The sequence below is a fragment of the Leptopilina heterotoma genome, unplaced genomic scaffold (assembly GCF_015476425.1).
Source record: "Leptopilina heterotoma isolate Lh14 unplaced genomic scaffold, ASM1547642v1 Lhet_45, whole genome shotgun sequence".
In the NCBI taxonomy this organism is placed as follows: Eukaryota; Metazoa; Arthropoda; class Insecta; order Hymenoptera; family Figitidae; genus Leptopilina; species Leptopilina heterotoma.
The window spans coordinates 1,841,665-1,856,518 of NW_025111086.1; the positions used below are offsets into that span (position 1 = coordinate 1,841,665).

General features: G+C 25.3%; 1 protein-coding gene across 1 annotated transcript in view; it reads left to right on the forward strand.

Annotated features, from left to right (window-relative positions):
• Window positions 1-14,854, forward strand: part of LOC122507149 — a 614,585-nt gene that overhangs the window by 142,901 nt on the left and 456,830 nt on the right. The window contains exon 3 of the mRNA XM_043619714.1: window positions 1,475-1,672. Coding sequence (XP_043475649.1) covers window positions 1,475-1,672 — 198 coding nt within the window. The remainder of the gene's footprint in view (window positions 1-1,474; window positions 1,673-14,854) is intronic.

Sequence of the window (14,854 nt, forward strand, 5' to 3'; positions counted from 1 at the left end):
TTTTCAATTTCATAATTGAAAAATAATTGAATTTAACGAATAATTTTCTTAAAAACTCGATTTTTTGAAGAATTTTAATTTAATAGTTAAGAAATAATTGAAATATTCCAAAAAATTTTTCTGAAAAATTTATTTTTTAATGAATTTTAATTAAATAATTAAAAAATAATTTAATTTAAAAAAAAAATTCACAAAAAGTCGATTTTTGTAAACATTTTAATATAATGATTGAAAAATAATAGAATTTTAGAACAAAATTTTCAATAAAATCAATATTTGAAAGAATTTTAATTTCATAATTGAAAAATAATTGAATTTAATAAATAATTTTCTGAAAAAATCGATTTTTTGAAGAATTTTAATTTAATAGTTGAGAAATAATTGAAATTTCCCAAAATTAATTTCAAAAGTTTGAATTTTGTTCCAATTTACTTTTTTTTGTTTTATTTTTATTGTATTTTGTTTTAATTTTCTTCCAATTTGTTTTGTTTGTTTCAATTTTGTTTTATTTTGATTATAATTTGTTTTGTTTATTTCATTTTTGTTCCTTTTATTAATTTAATAATTTATTAAATAATTAATTAATTTATTTTTGTTGCAATTTGTTTTGTTGTTGTTTCAATTTGTTTCGTTTATTTTATTGATGTTCCATTTTATTTCATTCTCCATCCATATTGTTATATTTTTATTACATTTTTTTGTATTTGTTTGTTTTACTTTGTTTCAATTTTGTTTTATTTTTGTTTTAATTTGTTTTATTTGTTTTATTTTGTTTTAATTTTGATCCATTTTGTTTTGTTTTATCTTTGTTGCAAATTGGTTTTATTTTGTTTCAATTTTTGTTTTATTTTTGTAACATTTTATTATATTTTTTTGTTTCAATTTACTTTTTTTGTTTTATTTTTATTGTATTTTGTTTTAATTTTGTTCCAATTTGTTTTGTTTGTTTCAATTTTGTTTTATTTTGGTTCCAATTTGTTTTGTTTATATTTCATTCTTGTTCCATGTTGTTTTGTTTTTGTGTTTTATTTTTGTTACAATTTGTTTTGTTGTTGTTTCAATTTGTTTGGTTTCTTTCATTTTTGTTTCACTTTGTTTTATTTTTGTTGCCATTTTTTTATTATTCTGTTTTATTATGTTTTAATTGTGTTTCAATTTGTTTAATTTGTTTTACCGTTTTTTACATTTCGTTTCAGTTCCTGTGTGTCTGTCCCATTTTTTTTTTTAATTGTATTTCTTTGTTCTACTATTATCCTTTCGAAAACGTATATAATGCAATAACTGAAAGTATAAATACACATTAACAATCCATAAATAACATTAAAGCAAAAATGAAATTATACACGGTCGCATCAAACGTGAAATATTTTCTTTTTTACAAAACTGATATTATGCGCTTTCACTTATAAACACAAAAAAAAACAAAAAAAAAACAAAAAAAAACAGAAAAATAATTGATAAATATATGTTTCAGACTCGGGGAGACGCCGCCTCATTGGTGCGCATTTATCTGGGTCCAATTTACGGTGAAGATGTGCTCGACCTTTTAACGAGACAAGCTCGGGATATTTTGGTGTGTGCATATCATGGAAATCTCGAGAACTTTGTCAAGAGTTACCTGTCACCTGCAGCCAATCTACTCGAGGAAGTGAAGCGGATTGCAGCCGAAAGGGTGAGTAAAGGCAATATAATTAAAAATCAAATTTACAAAAACAAAATAAAAAAATGAAAAGGAGACAAAAATTCGTCACTGTGGAAAAAATATTGTATTTTTAATTTTTTAATAAGAATTTTGCGTGGCAATGCTTGGATTTTTTTGGGCGCCAATTTTGGCCCAGGAATGAAAATGTGATCGAGAGGGAAAAATAGTATCAAAAGGAAATTAATTTTTACATTCGTAATCTAGGCCCAATATTGTTTAAAAATAATAAAACTCTTCTCCGAAATTCAATTATTTTCAAAAATTTTAATAAAATTCTTGACTAAGTTTCAATCATATTTCCAAGCTTGGCGCAATATTGGCAAATACAATTCGCTTCAATATTCAGCAAATCCCATACAATTCTTCCAATTTCCGACCAGATAATTAGTTAATGAAGTTAATGAAAGTTAATAAAGATAAAAAGTACTTATTTCATTTGTGCCCCTTTCTGTCTTACAATGAAAGCCTAATGGGACAAAAACACAATAATAAATGGAAGGGAACAAAGAAATCGTATAATATATTGAAAAAATACAAGTGACTTTTATTATTTGTGTATGTGTGTGTGGTCACGGTACGGGAAAAGCGTATGCGTTACGCTTTAAGGCACAAAAGGTTAAGTGATTTGCAAAGTTTTTCTTTTTTTTTTTTTTTATTTCATTTCATTTAGTGATTCTGTTTTGGTTTGTGAGCGCATATAACAGAAAATCCACAACCTGAACATACGCGCTTAATGCGCCTCGGAATTGTTAGAAGTGTAGATGGAACTGATAGGTAAACGTATTTAAGAGTCACGGCTTTTACAAAAGAGGCGTGTCATATAGGAAGAGGGAAGATATATTGCCACTATTCTAATTTATTTTTATTTTTTTTCTTCTTGTCGTCATTTTTTACTTTCTCGTCTTGTGAAAAGTGTAAAGAAAGTAGGAAGAGAGAATATTGTCTATTCGCATTTTCATATTTCATATTTCTCAAACAGTTTTAAGTCACGCTTGTAAAAATATTTTTCCATTTCATCAAGAGAGGGAAAAGACTTTTTCCTTTTTTTGAATTCTACTCCCCCTTTTTCTCTTTGTAGGACCCTTTCTCCTGTTTTATACAAACAGTTAGCACTTGATTCATCTGACAATGAAAGTAAAGGGGGGGAAAAAAAATAAATGAGCAAAAAAAAAAGAAAAGTCTCAACTTTCGATTGTTTGTGTCTTCCTTTTTCTTTCTTTCAATTTTTTTTTTTTATGTTTGTGTTTGTTTTTTTCTTTGTCAAACTGAAACTTCAGTCGGGACAATTCTTGTCGCGATTAAAAGCGAAGGAGAACCACCCATCCACCCACAAGGGTAATAAATCTTGATGTGCCTCGAAAAAGGCAATGCGAAATACTTATATACGCGTCATGCCGCGCATTCGCGACATTTTGGCAGATATAGGGCACTGAGCGCGACATCTTCGATGGAAAGCGGAGCACACACACACACACATTGCAGCATTCGTTTTATATTTATATGTGTATTTCGCATATAGACATGTGCACATGTAGAAATATACACATGTAGATATATGCACATATAGATTTTCTTAATTCAATTTTAAAAGAGTTGCCTTTACAATTTTTCTTCGCAATAATTCAACTATTTTCAAAAATAATCAAATTTTTTTACAGAGATTCAATTATTTTCATAAATAATCAAATTTTTCACAGAGATTCAATTATTTTCATAAATAATCAAATTTTTATACAGAAATTCAATTATTTTCATAAATAATAAAAAAATTTATAGATTTACAATTATTTACATAAATAATAAAATTCATCGCAAAATTTCAATTATTTTTAATACAATTTTTATGGAATTTCTCGAAAAATGTATAATTCTTAAAAATTTTATTAAAATTCATCTAAGAAATTCAATTATTTTAAAAATCCTTCCTATAATTTATTTATTAGAATATAAGTCTTATTTTCAATACATTTTTAAATTGAATTTCTTCAAAAAAATTGAATTATTTTCATAAATAATTCAATTCTTTGTAACAATAAAATTTTTTTCAAAATAATTTTAATTTAATTCTTCGTAGAAATTTCATTAATTTCTATAATTTATCAAAATTCAATTATTTTCAATATCTAATATTTCAATAAAATTTCACAAAAGAATTCAAGTATTTAAAAAAAATATTTAATAAAATTCTACGCAAACATTTAATTATTTTCAAAAGTAATAAAATTCTTTGCAGAAATTCAATTATTTTTTAAATTTTTTAAAAAAAATTCTCCACAATAATTCAATTTTTGAAAAAAAATTAATAAACTTCCCAAGAATTCAATTATTTTTAGAAATAATAAAATTCTTCGCAGGAATTCAATTAGTTCTTAAAAATTTTAATAAAATTCTCTTCAAAAATTTAATTATTTTCACAAATTTTTCGTTATTAAATGATATTTAAAACTTACTGTTTTAATTAAAAATTTACCAATAGAATTCAATAATTTTAAAAAAATTTTTGTAAAATTCTTCGCAAACATTCAATTATTTTCATAAATTAAAAAAATTTCAGAGGAATTCAATTATTTAAAACAGAATTTTCCTAATATTTTCCAAAAAAAATCAATTATTTAAATAGATTTTTTATAAAATTCTTCGCAAGAATTCAATTATTTTTAAATAAATATTCAAACTCATCGCAGGATTTCAATTATTTTTGATACAATTTTAAATGAATTCCGCGAAAAATGAAACTATTCTGAAAAATTTTAATTAAATTCTTTAAAAGAATTTAATTATTTTAAAAAATGTTATTAATTATTTTAAAAAATGTTATTGACATTTTTTATAATAATTGAATTATTTTCTATATAATTTTAATAAAATTTTTTGAAAGAATTCAATTATTTTCATAAATTTTAATAAAATTCTCTTAATTCAATTTTAAAAGAGTTTCCTTTACAATTTTTCTTCGCAATAATTCAATTATTTTCATAAATAATAAAACTCATCGCAAAATTTCAATTATTTTTAATACAATTTTAATGGAATTTCTCGAAAAATGTATAATTATTCTTAAAAATTTTATTACAATTCATCAAAGAAATTCAATTATTTTCAAAAGTAATAAAATTCTTCGCAAAGATTCAATTATGGTCAAAAGTTAAAAAAATTTATCGTCAAAATTTCCAATTATCGTTATAGATATTAAAATTTTTCTCCAAAATTCAATTATTTTCCAAAAAATTTTAATGAAATTCTTTTTAACGAATTCAATTTTATTTCAAAAATTCTCCTCCAGTCAATGATTTTCAATATCTATTTTAAAAAAAAATTTCCCAAAAAAAAGAATTTTTTTATAAATTTCTTCGCAATAATTCTATTATTTGCAAAAGTATTAAATTTATGTTTAAACAGAGATTCAATTATTTTTATAAATATGTAATACAATTTTTTACAGGGATTCAATTATTATTTTCATTGATAATAAAACTCATTGCAGAATTTCAATTATTTTTGATACAATTTTAATCGAATTCCTCGAAAAATGTAATTATACTTCAAATTTTATTAAAATTCGTCAAAAGAATTCAATTATTTAAAAATTTGTTAATAAAATTCTTTATGAGAATTCAATTTTGAGAAACATTCAATTATTCAATAAATTATTTATTTTTGTATTAAAAATAATTAGGTATTTAAAAAGAAATATTATTAAAAAATTCTTCTCAAGAATTCAATTATTTTCAAAAGTACTAAAATTCTTAGCAGAAATTCAATTATGGTTAAAAGTTTAATAAAAGTTATAGTCAAAATTTCAATTATTTTTATAAATATTAAAATTTTTCTCTAAAATTCAATTATTTTTAAAAATTTTAATAAAATTCTTGGCAATATTTCAATTATTGAAAAAAATTTTAATAAAATTCTTGACAAAATTTCAATTATTTTACTTTTCTCAATTCAATGAAATTCTTTTACAGAGATTCAATTATTTTTAATACATTTTTAACCTAATTTCTCGAAAAATTAAATTGTTCTTAAAAATTTTATTGAAATTCGTTAAAAGAATTTTAATTACCTATTTAAAAATTTGTTGATAAAATTCTTTAAATGAGAGTTGAATTTTAAAGAACATTCAATTCTTCACTAATTATTTTTTTTTTGTATTTAAATAATTGAATTGTCGTAGAATTTTCTAATAATTGATTGAAATATGAATTTCAGTTAAAACTTTATATAGATAATAATTGAGTTTTGAAAAGGTTTCAAATTATAATCTTTGAATGTTTGATTTTTTTATACTTTTAACTTAAAATTGTGTAGATTTAATTTTTTTGTAAAAGTTGAATTGAATTTTTTTGAAGTTATTTCAAGTTTTTATTTTCTAATATATATTTGATTGAAGAATTTCCGAATACCTGAATAATCGATGAAATTTCGTAAAATTGAATTGTAAACAAAAGGATTTGAAAATGTTGAAAGAAATTTTTCAGAAATTATTAATAATAATTAATTTCCACTTTATGAAGAAGAATTTTAGTGGAAAATTCTGGAAAACAATAATTGAATTAAAATAATGAAAGTAATTTTGAATAAGTTACAGTAACAATATTCTTATGATAGGTATAAAATAATGATTTCATCAGTCCAACATTTTTAATTATTATAAAACATAAAGATATCGATTGCTCCGAGTCGAAGACTCGGAGTGATCGATATTTTCATGTTTTATAACAATTTTTTTATAAGTTGTTTTATTTCAAAAAGGTTAGAATTAAAAATTTTGTAAAATATAAATAGTTTTAAAAATCTGGAAAAATTTTGTTTTTTAACCTGGAAAACCTGGAAAAGTCAGGGAGCACATATAGAAATATTCACATATAGACATACACATATGCACATATACACATATAAATATACACATATACATATATAAATATACACATATTCACATGTACACTATATATATACACAAAAATATATTTATATACGTATATATCTATATATACAAAATATACATCTGCTTATATGTGTATATGTGAATACATGTGCACATATACACATATACACTTATAAAGTTCGTATATATGCTCGTTAGCGCAGGATTTCTGAAAGTAGGTAGGTAGACCTAACCTAATATAGTCCACGTGCAGTTCCCTTAAGACTTTGACGAAGTGTGCTCGCCTTTAATTGAATTCCAACACAGGAAATTAACTCGATTTACTAAGAGGACAAAAAAAAAAAAAAAATGCCAAAGCTCGATGACCCATTGAAATGGGAAAATGCTCGTTGTAACTGACCGTAATCGCCTTAAAACCCATTACGCAAACCATTCTCTTGACATGAAAGACTTTTTTCCTCTCAAATATTTTATATGGTTGCGAAAAATTTTTCCACCTTTATTAGGGTATGTACAACGTAATTAATTTTTCGAGAATACTACATTAAGTGTATCGCATTACACTGTAAAAAGAAAGGTACTAATTTAGTACCAAAAGTGGTACTAAATCGTAATTTGGTTCTACACGGAGAAAAATTATTTTTAATGATTACAATAGTCTACATTACAGCTCGGATATGTGACCACTTTTTGGAATGATTACGAAGACTATGTAATGTGTTAAGAATTTAGTAGGAACGATTACTATAGCTGTTGTAAGGGATACCTTCACGTTTGTACTCCTTACAACAGCTATAGTAATCATAACAAAAAGTGGTCACATATCCGAGCAGTAATATAGACTATTGTAATCAGTACGAATAAATTTTTCTCCGTGTATTTTAGTACTGAAATCAGCTCTAATTTAGAACCTTTTTTTATAGTGATAAGATAGCAGAAAAAAATTGTACCTACGACAGCGAATATTTCCTGGACCAGAAAAATTAGAAAAAAACTTCTCCATAATTTTTTCTTATTTTGTATTTATCTAGCTTTATTTTGGTCCAAGGATCACTCATTTCGGTCCATTCTATCAAGAGATATTAGGGTTTGACAAAAACAAATGCAAAAAGTTCCACTGCCGCAGAATTTCTCCAATTGATTAAGTAAACTTAAATACCAGAGATAACCGTCTTCATACTTAAATCTGAGTTTAGTCGAGCATACTTTTGAAAATTGAATTTCTGTCGGAAGTTAATTCCGTACTTTGTATACTCTTGAACAAATAGTAACATCACACACACACACACACATACATACTCACCCCTTTTGACAAACTCTCACAAACTGGATTAACACTTCAAGTGCCACGTGCTCTCAATACGCCAACAAACTCGACTTTGAAGGGGGGGAGGGGAGAATATATATACATATATATATATAAGGTTAACCACAAGAAGAGATTATTATGTTTCGCGAAGGGGTTCTCACACCCCCGCACACAAGTTCGTCTCGCCAGGAAACGTTTTAATCGAACGTCGCTGCGGGGATATGATAAATCGAAGGCCCTCTACCGTCTTTCTTCTCTCATGTATACGAATATAATACTGAAATGAGACCTCTCGCATATATACATGCATAGCAATGCAAAATAGAATAGTTCAACAACGTTAGAATGTTAGGATCGAGTCCAAATTATATTCAGCCAAACGGGAAATGCGCGGAGATAACCAGAGGGGCTTAATAACTGCACTCATATATGTATTTGTATACACGTATATATATTGTGATCTGAGGATGAAAACTTTATTAATTTAAATACAGTTATGAGTATTGTTCCGTGTGTCAGGATAACGGAAAATTTTTTTTTTAATTTAACCCTTCTGTGAGCATAAGGCGCAGATATTATTGTTGATAACTTTTAACCGAATGAGCTTTAACGCATCAGAGGGTTGACACAAAAATTTAATTTTGTCTTTCTCTTATTTCCATAGATAAAATTTTTATTTTTTCCCTGACCCTAAAGAATATATTCTGATTCACTCTAAAAATTATTAGTTATACTAAAAAAAATGTTGTACTGTTACATTTATTTACAAATTAGATTTATACATTTAACAATATTATTCTGTACATTTGGGGCCGTTCAAAAAATACGTAACGCTATTTTTCGGAAATTTGGACCCCCCCCACCCCTCCCCCATGTAACGCAATGTTGTATACATTAGCGCCATTTTTTCTGCTGACCGTAACAAATAGCTTGACCCCCCTCCCCACAAAAAGCGTTACGTATTTTTTGAAGGGCCCCTTTGTAACAGAACAATGTTCTGTTACATTTTTACAAATGTAAAATTTATAAACGTTCAAATTTACAAATTTCTTCAAAAGTGAAATTATTCAAAATCATCAATAAATTCTCTTTTAAATAAATATTTATAGTCATTATTATTTTTCTGTAGGAATTAAAATTCTTGAAGACATTCAAATTCAAACCTTTTTGAAATTCAACAACTTATAAGATAATAATCTTCTTATAAAACATAAAGAAATATTTAAATATTTAAAAAAAAATTTAATAAAATTCCGCTTCTAAAAATTCAATTATTTTTATAAATAAGATTTTTAGATAAATTCAATTATTTAAAAAATAATTTTCATAAATTTTGTTGAAATAAATTAATTATTTACAATTTTTTTTATAAAATTATCCGAAAAAAAATCAATTATTTTCAAAGAATTTTAACAATTTTCACAGAAATTTCATTACTTAAAATGTATATAATAATTTTCATATAATTTTTTGAATGAAATTAATTATTTAAAAAAAAAAAATTGTGTAAAATTCTTCGGTAAAAAATCAATTATGTGCAAAAATTTTTTAAAAATCCTTCACAAAAATTCAATTATTTTTTACAAATATAAACATTTTTCACTAGAATTCAATTATTTAGAGAATTTTAAGAAAATCTTTGGCAAGAATTCATTTTATTTTAACAAATAAAAAAAATTTTTTTACTGGGATTCAATTATTTATAAAATTCTTCCTGAGAATTAAATTATTTTTATAAATAATTGATTTCTTTTCGTGAATTCAATTATTTTATGCATATCTTTGAAAAAAATTCAATTATTTTTAATAAAATTTGAAAAAATTCTTCGAAAATTTGACATTATTTTAAAAATTCTCCGAAAGAAATCAATTATTTGCAAAATTTTTTAGAAAATCTTTCACAAGAATTCAATTATTTTTTACAAATAATAAAATTTTTCACTGGAATTCAATTATTTATAAAATTTTAAGAAAATCTTTGGCAAGAATTTAATTATTTTAACAAATAATAAATTTTTTCACTGGGATTTATTTATTTATAAAATTCTTCCCAACAATTCAATTATTTTTATAAATAATAAAATTCTTTTCATGGATTCAATTATTTTTAATACAATTCGAAAGAAATTCTTCGAGAAATGACATTATTTTTAAAATTTTCCGAAAAAAAATCAATTAGTTTCAAAAATTTTTAGAAAATTTTTCACAAGAATTCAATTATTTTCAAAGAGAATAAAATTCTTCTGAGAAATTCAATAAAAATTTCAAGAAATAATTGAATTTTAAACAATTTTTTTAAATTGAAGTCTTTGAAACTTTTAATTATTGTAAAACTCATAATATTTAAATATTTATTTTTAAAAATTATTAAATTATTAATTTAAGTATTTGTTTAGCAAAAGTTATTCAATTTTCAAATACCTAGTTTAATTTAGAAATTATGAAAAAATTAGTCGTTTGAAAAATTGTAACTAAAACTTTTTGAAAATTTTCAATTTCCAGTGAATAATATTGAAAAAGATTAAATAAAAATTGAAATAAATGGAAATTTTGTAAAATTTTATTCAAATCAATTTTATATTTTGAAGAATTTTATTTTTTTAATATATAAGAATTTTTTTTAAAAGAATTAATAATAATGTGAATTAATATTCCTTTGTTATTATAATCCTCAAAAAAAATGTTTTTGTTCTTGTATTTTAATTTTTTTTTTTACTTTCAAAAATGATTTTTAAATATAATAATTGTATTTTGGAAAAATATTTGAAGCAAAAAATTGGAAAATATTTGAATTTTAGAAACCTTTTAGAATTGGAATATTATAGATGAAAAAAAAGTGAATATTTTTTTTATGAAAATTAGGGAAATACAGCTAATCAAATTTTTGTGAATCGACACAGAAAAAATAAAGTCTTAATCGATTTACATCTTAAAACCAAAATGATGGAAAAATAACAAAATTTTAAAGCTGAAAACTATAGATTAAGTGCATTTTACGACTTAAAATAATACTCTCAAGGCGGAGACTTAGTTAAAAATAAAATTGTTTCTAATGTAGACGGGTTTAGTTAAAAAGTGACTGAAAGTAAGATTTATTTTTTACAGTCGACTAAAATGAATTTTTTAGTCTTCAAATTTAATTTTTCGATTACTACTTTTTGCAATTTTTTTTTAAAATTAATTATCGAGTACGAAGACTGTAATTAAAATTTAGAGAATTATATTATAATTATATTACAATACAGATATTATAAATATAATATAGATATAATACAGACAATACAGATACAGATAATATAGTTAATTATACAGATAATACAGATAATTTATATAATTTATAAATATAAATAATTGAACATTATACATATACGGAGAAAGATTAATTTAGTGTCACTAACGAGATTACGCGTGTATGGCATAATGACAATAATTTCTCTTGCAATAATGCCAAGCGTAGATTGATCTCGAACTTGACTTGCTGTATACTGTTGTCTTTATGGAGAGTTGTGGCCGCGGTCTGCTTTCAAGCAACTCTCCTCTCTCTCTCTCTCTCTTTATTTTCTCCAGCGCGCTTCTTGTCACATATACACATGTAGTGTGTCGTTTCATTTTCTACATTGCCGTAAATTCCCTTTTTCAAACGATCAACTCGTGGACACTTTATATTGGCAATTATTGCTCACTCGGAGCAATTTTGTCAAATGGAATGGAAGAAAAAAGGAAAAGGGGGAAAAAGCAGATTAAAAATGGCATTTCTTCGCACTCTCTTGATTCCTATTTATTTCATTTTCCTCTCCTGTCAATTATATTCGTTCGTTGGCTCTTAATAATTCCCCCCCCCCTTTTTTTAAATTGCGGTTGGGTAATAGGTTTATTATAGTGTTGAGGAAGTTTTTTCAAACACAGTTCTTCTAAGGATAAATTGAGACAAAAAAAGCGAATCAAATATGATCCGTTTTTTTTGTCTCAATTTATCCTTAGAAAGAATTAATAATAATGTGAATAATCCTTTGTTATTATAATCCTCAAAGAAATGTCTTTTTTTTCTTGTATTTTTTTTTAATTCAGTTGTTGACCACACTATTTTCCATAAAATCATTTGACATATTCTACTTTTGCAGTTTCGAATCATATATATACATACAGATAAAAGAGCGTGTGTTGTTAACGGCAGTTAAACTTCTTCTCGGTGTTTTGCATTTATTTATCTTTTTCTTCTTCTCGTAATATGCCTGCACAGCGATCGTCATTACATATATGAAAGAAAAGGTGTCACGGAGACAGCAGCCAAGTGAGGTTACTGTTACGAGAGTCGTTACAGTGAAAACGTAAAGTCTATTTGCCAAGAATAAATATCTTTCCTCCTTCTTCATTTGCCATTCTGGTCAATGCAACCAGTTGGTGGTCTCCATGGGTCATGGTCGAGGTTCAATTTTCTCTTCTCTTGCGCATATTCCATTTGAAAGGGACAAAACACTTTACTTCCTGATATATTAGGTGAAAGACAAAAATATGCATAATATTGGTTAGTGTGCCTGCTCTGTAAAAAAAGGGAGTTAGATTTTAATTCCTAATCGGATTTCATAATAGTCGCAGCACCACTTTGGAGTTGAAGCAAAAAAGTAAATTAATATGCTGTGCAGTATCAGAAATTATAAGCTAAACTGAATTAGATACAAAAATTTAGAGCTGAACAGAAATAGTAATTTTAAGCTAATGCTAAACAGAAGCAAAAAATTAGATGCTGGGCATTAACAGAATGTACAAGCTAAACTAAATCAGACACAAAAATTTAAAGCTAAACAGAAACAATAATTTTAACTTGAACCCAAACTAAAATTTCCAATTCTGAATTATTTAAACAATTAAAACTCAATGCTACACTACACATCCCAAATAACAATTAAATGATGATAAAAGAAAAAATTTCGATCGAGTAAATTTTTGACCTGATTTCATCGAGTTTAGCTGGAAACATGAGAAGGTTTATTTTGTTTCGATGATGATGAGAAGGATTGTTAAAATGAAGTTGTTGAATTTATAAAATGTGTTGCTTTGAATGACGGTCAGATTTTTTTTGTATATACGGCGGCAGTATATTTTTTTTTTATTTTAAAGATTGGTACAAAAGTGGCATTGTGGAAAAACGGGACATGGTTCATATGAGAAGCTGAGGAATGTTGTTAAAGAATGGTGTATTAGGCGCAGAAAATACATAAGCTGATCAACAAAGTCTGATGGTAGTAACGGTGCCTCGTACGAATTGATTGACAATGATTGAAACCTGCAAGGTCTCAAAGAACAATTCCCGCGAGTGTGAGAGTAAAATGTTTCATTCTTTCTCTTTCTTTTGTTTATTTCTTTCTCTTTCTGTTGTGGCCGATGAAAATTATAAGCAAAAGAGAAAGGATTGTCTTTTTTTTATCTTTGGAATTTTCTATATTAGATGAATTATTTTGTTCGAAATTGGCAATTTAGAATTAGGTTCTAATTCTTGTTTGGCTTCTAATTTCTAAACTTTTAATTTTTTGGATTAATTTAATTTTTTAGCATTAGTATAAAATTCAGTTTCTAATTTTTAATTCTGGATTTACTTTGCTACTTTTATTTCTGTTTAACTTTAGCTTGAAATTTATGTTACTATTTAGCTTTTCACGTTGTGTTTCTTAGCTTTTCATTTTGTATTTCAATTTAACTTTTCATTTTGTATTTCTATTTGGCTTTTCAATTTCTGTTTCTATTTGACTTCGAATGTCTATTTTCATTCGACTGATAACCACGTGTCTCAGTTTTAAGGTATGGCGCATATGTGATGAAATATTTGTACAGTGCGCCTCTCTAGCGTCTTCACATAAACATTTCAAATATCCCATCCAGTCAGACAAGATTTATTTTCTCTTTCCAAATTACTCGGTGCATTAGAATTAATGTTATGTTTTTCTAACAGCATCTTAAATTACAAGAATTGCTGAATAGTCCAAATTGAACATTTGCAATTGGATTTTAATTACACTAAAGCTAAACTGCATTTTTTCTTAAGTGAACATTTTTAATATCGCGATTGATGCTTTATTCGAAAAGGTCATGAATAAAGGTAGGGCAACGACTGTTTAAAAATTAAAAACTCGCTGGCAGAGCCAATACTGCCGCCTTTCCGAAAGATGAGTCGATATTGAAACTCTTATTCAAGTGCTTGGTACAAATAATCCGTAGGTGCTTATTATAATCATAATGGGGCTTCCACGAGACGTTTTCATATACGAGAGCGTGTAGGAAGAGAGCGAAATTAAAGTGCGTTTAATAAATGACCGAGGGTGCCAATCATTCAATTAATAATCAATGCCGGTACCCGCACAAATGCTCAAAATGCTGCCGGAAATATTCCTTCTTTAGTTGAGACAGATAAATTAAACATTGTCGACATAAATTACTCTGAGAAAAAGAAATTAAACAAATTAAATGCTTTGTTAATTCAGTAACTATTGTCTTATTTCTCTATTGATTAATAAAACATAAATTAAAAGTAACAAACTAAATGCAGAATTAAAAATCTGATTCTAAAGCTAAACATCAGCAGAAATTTAGAGTTAATGCTAAACAGAAACAAGAAATTAGATGCTGCGCACTAACAGAAATTACAAGCTAAACAGAACCAGGCTCAAAAGTTTATAAACCATAATCAGAAATTTTAAACCAAAGCTAAAAAGAAAGAAAAGTAACAAAATTAGAAGCATAATTAAAAATCTGATTCCAAGCAGAAGTAGAAATTTTGAGTTAATAAATTTTACAGCTAATTATTCAGTGTCAATGACAATGCAGACAGTACACAGTTATAAATTCCCATATACCAGCAAAAAAATCCCCCTCGGATTAAATAAATTTCAAGTAAACGAGGAGAAATTATGCCTCTTTTTTGCCACATGATTTCAAGATTCATTTATATACTCCTTTCTTCTCG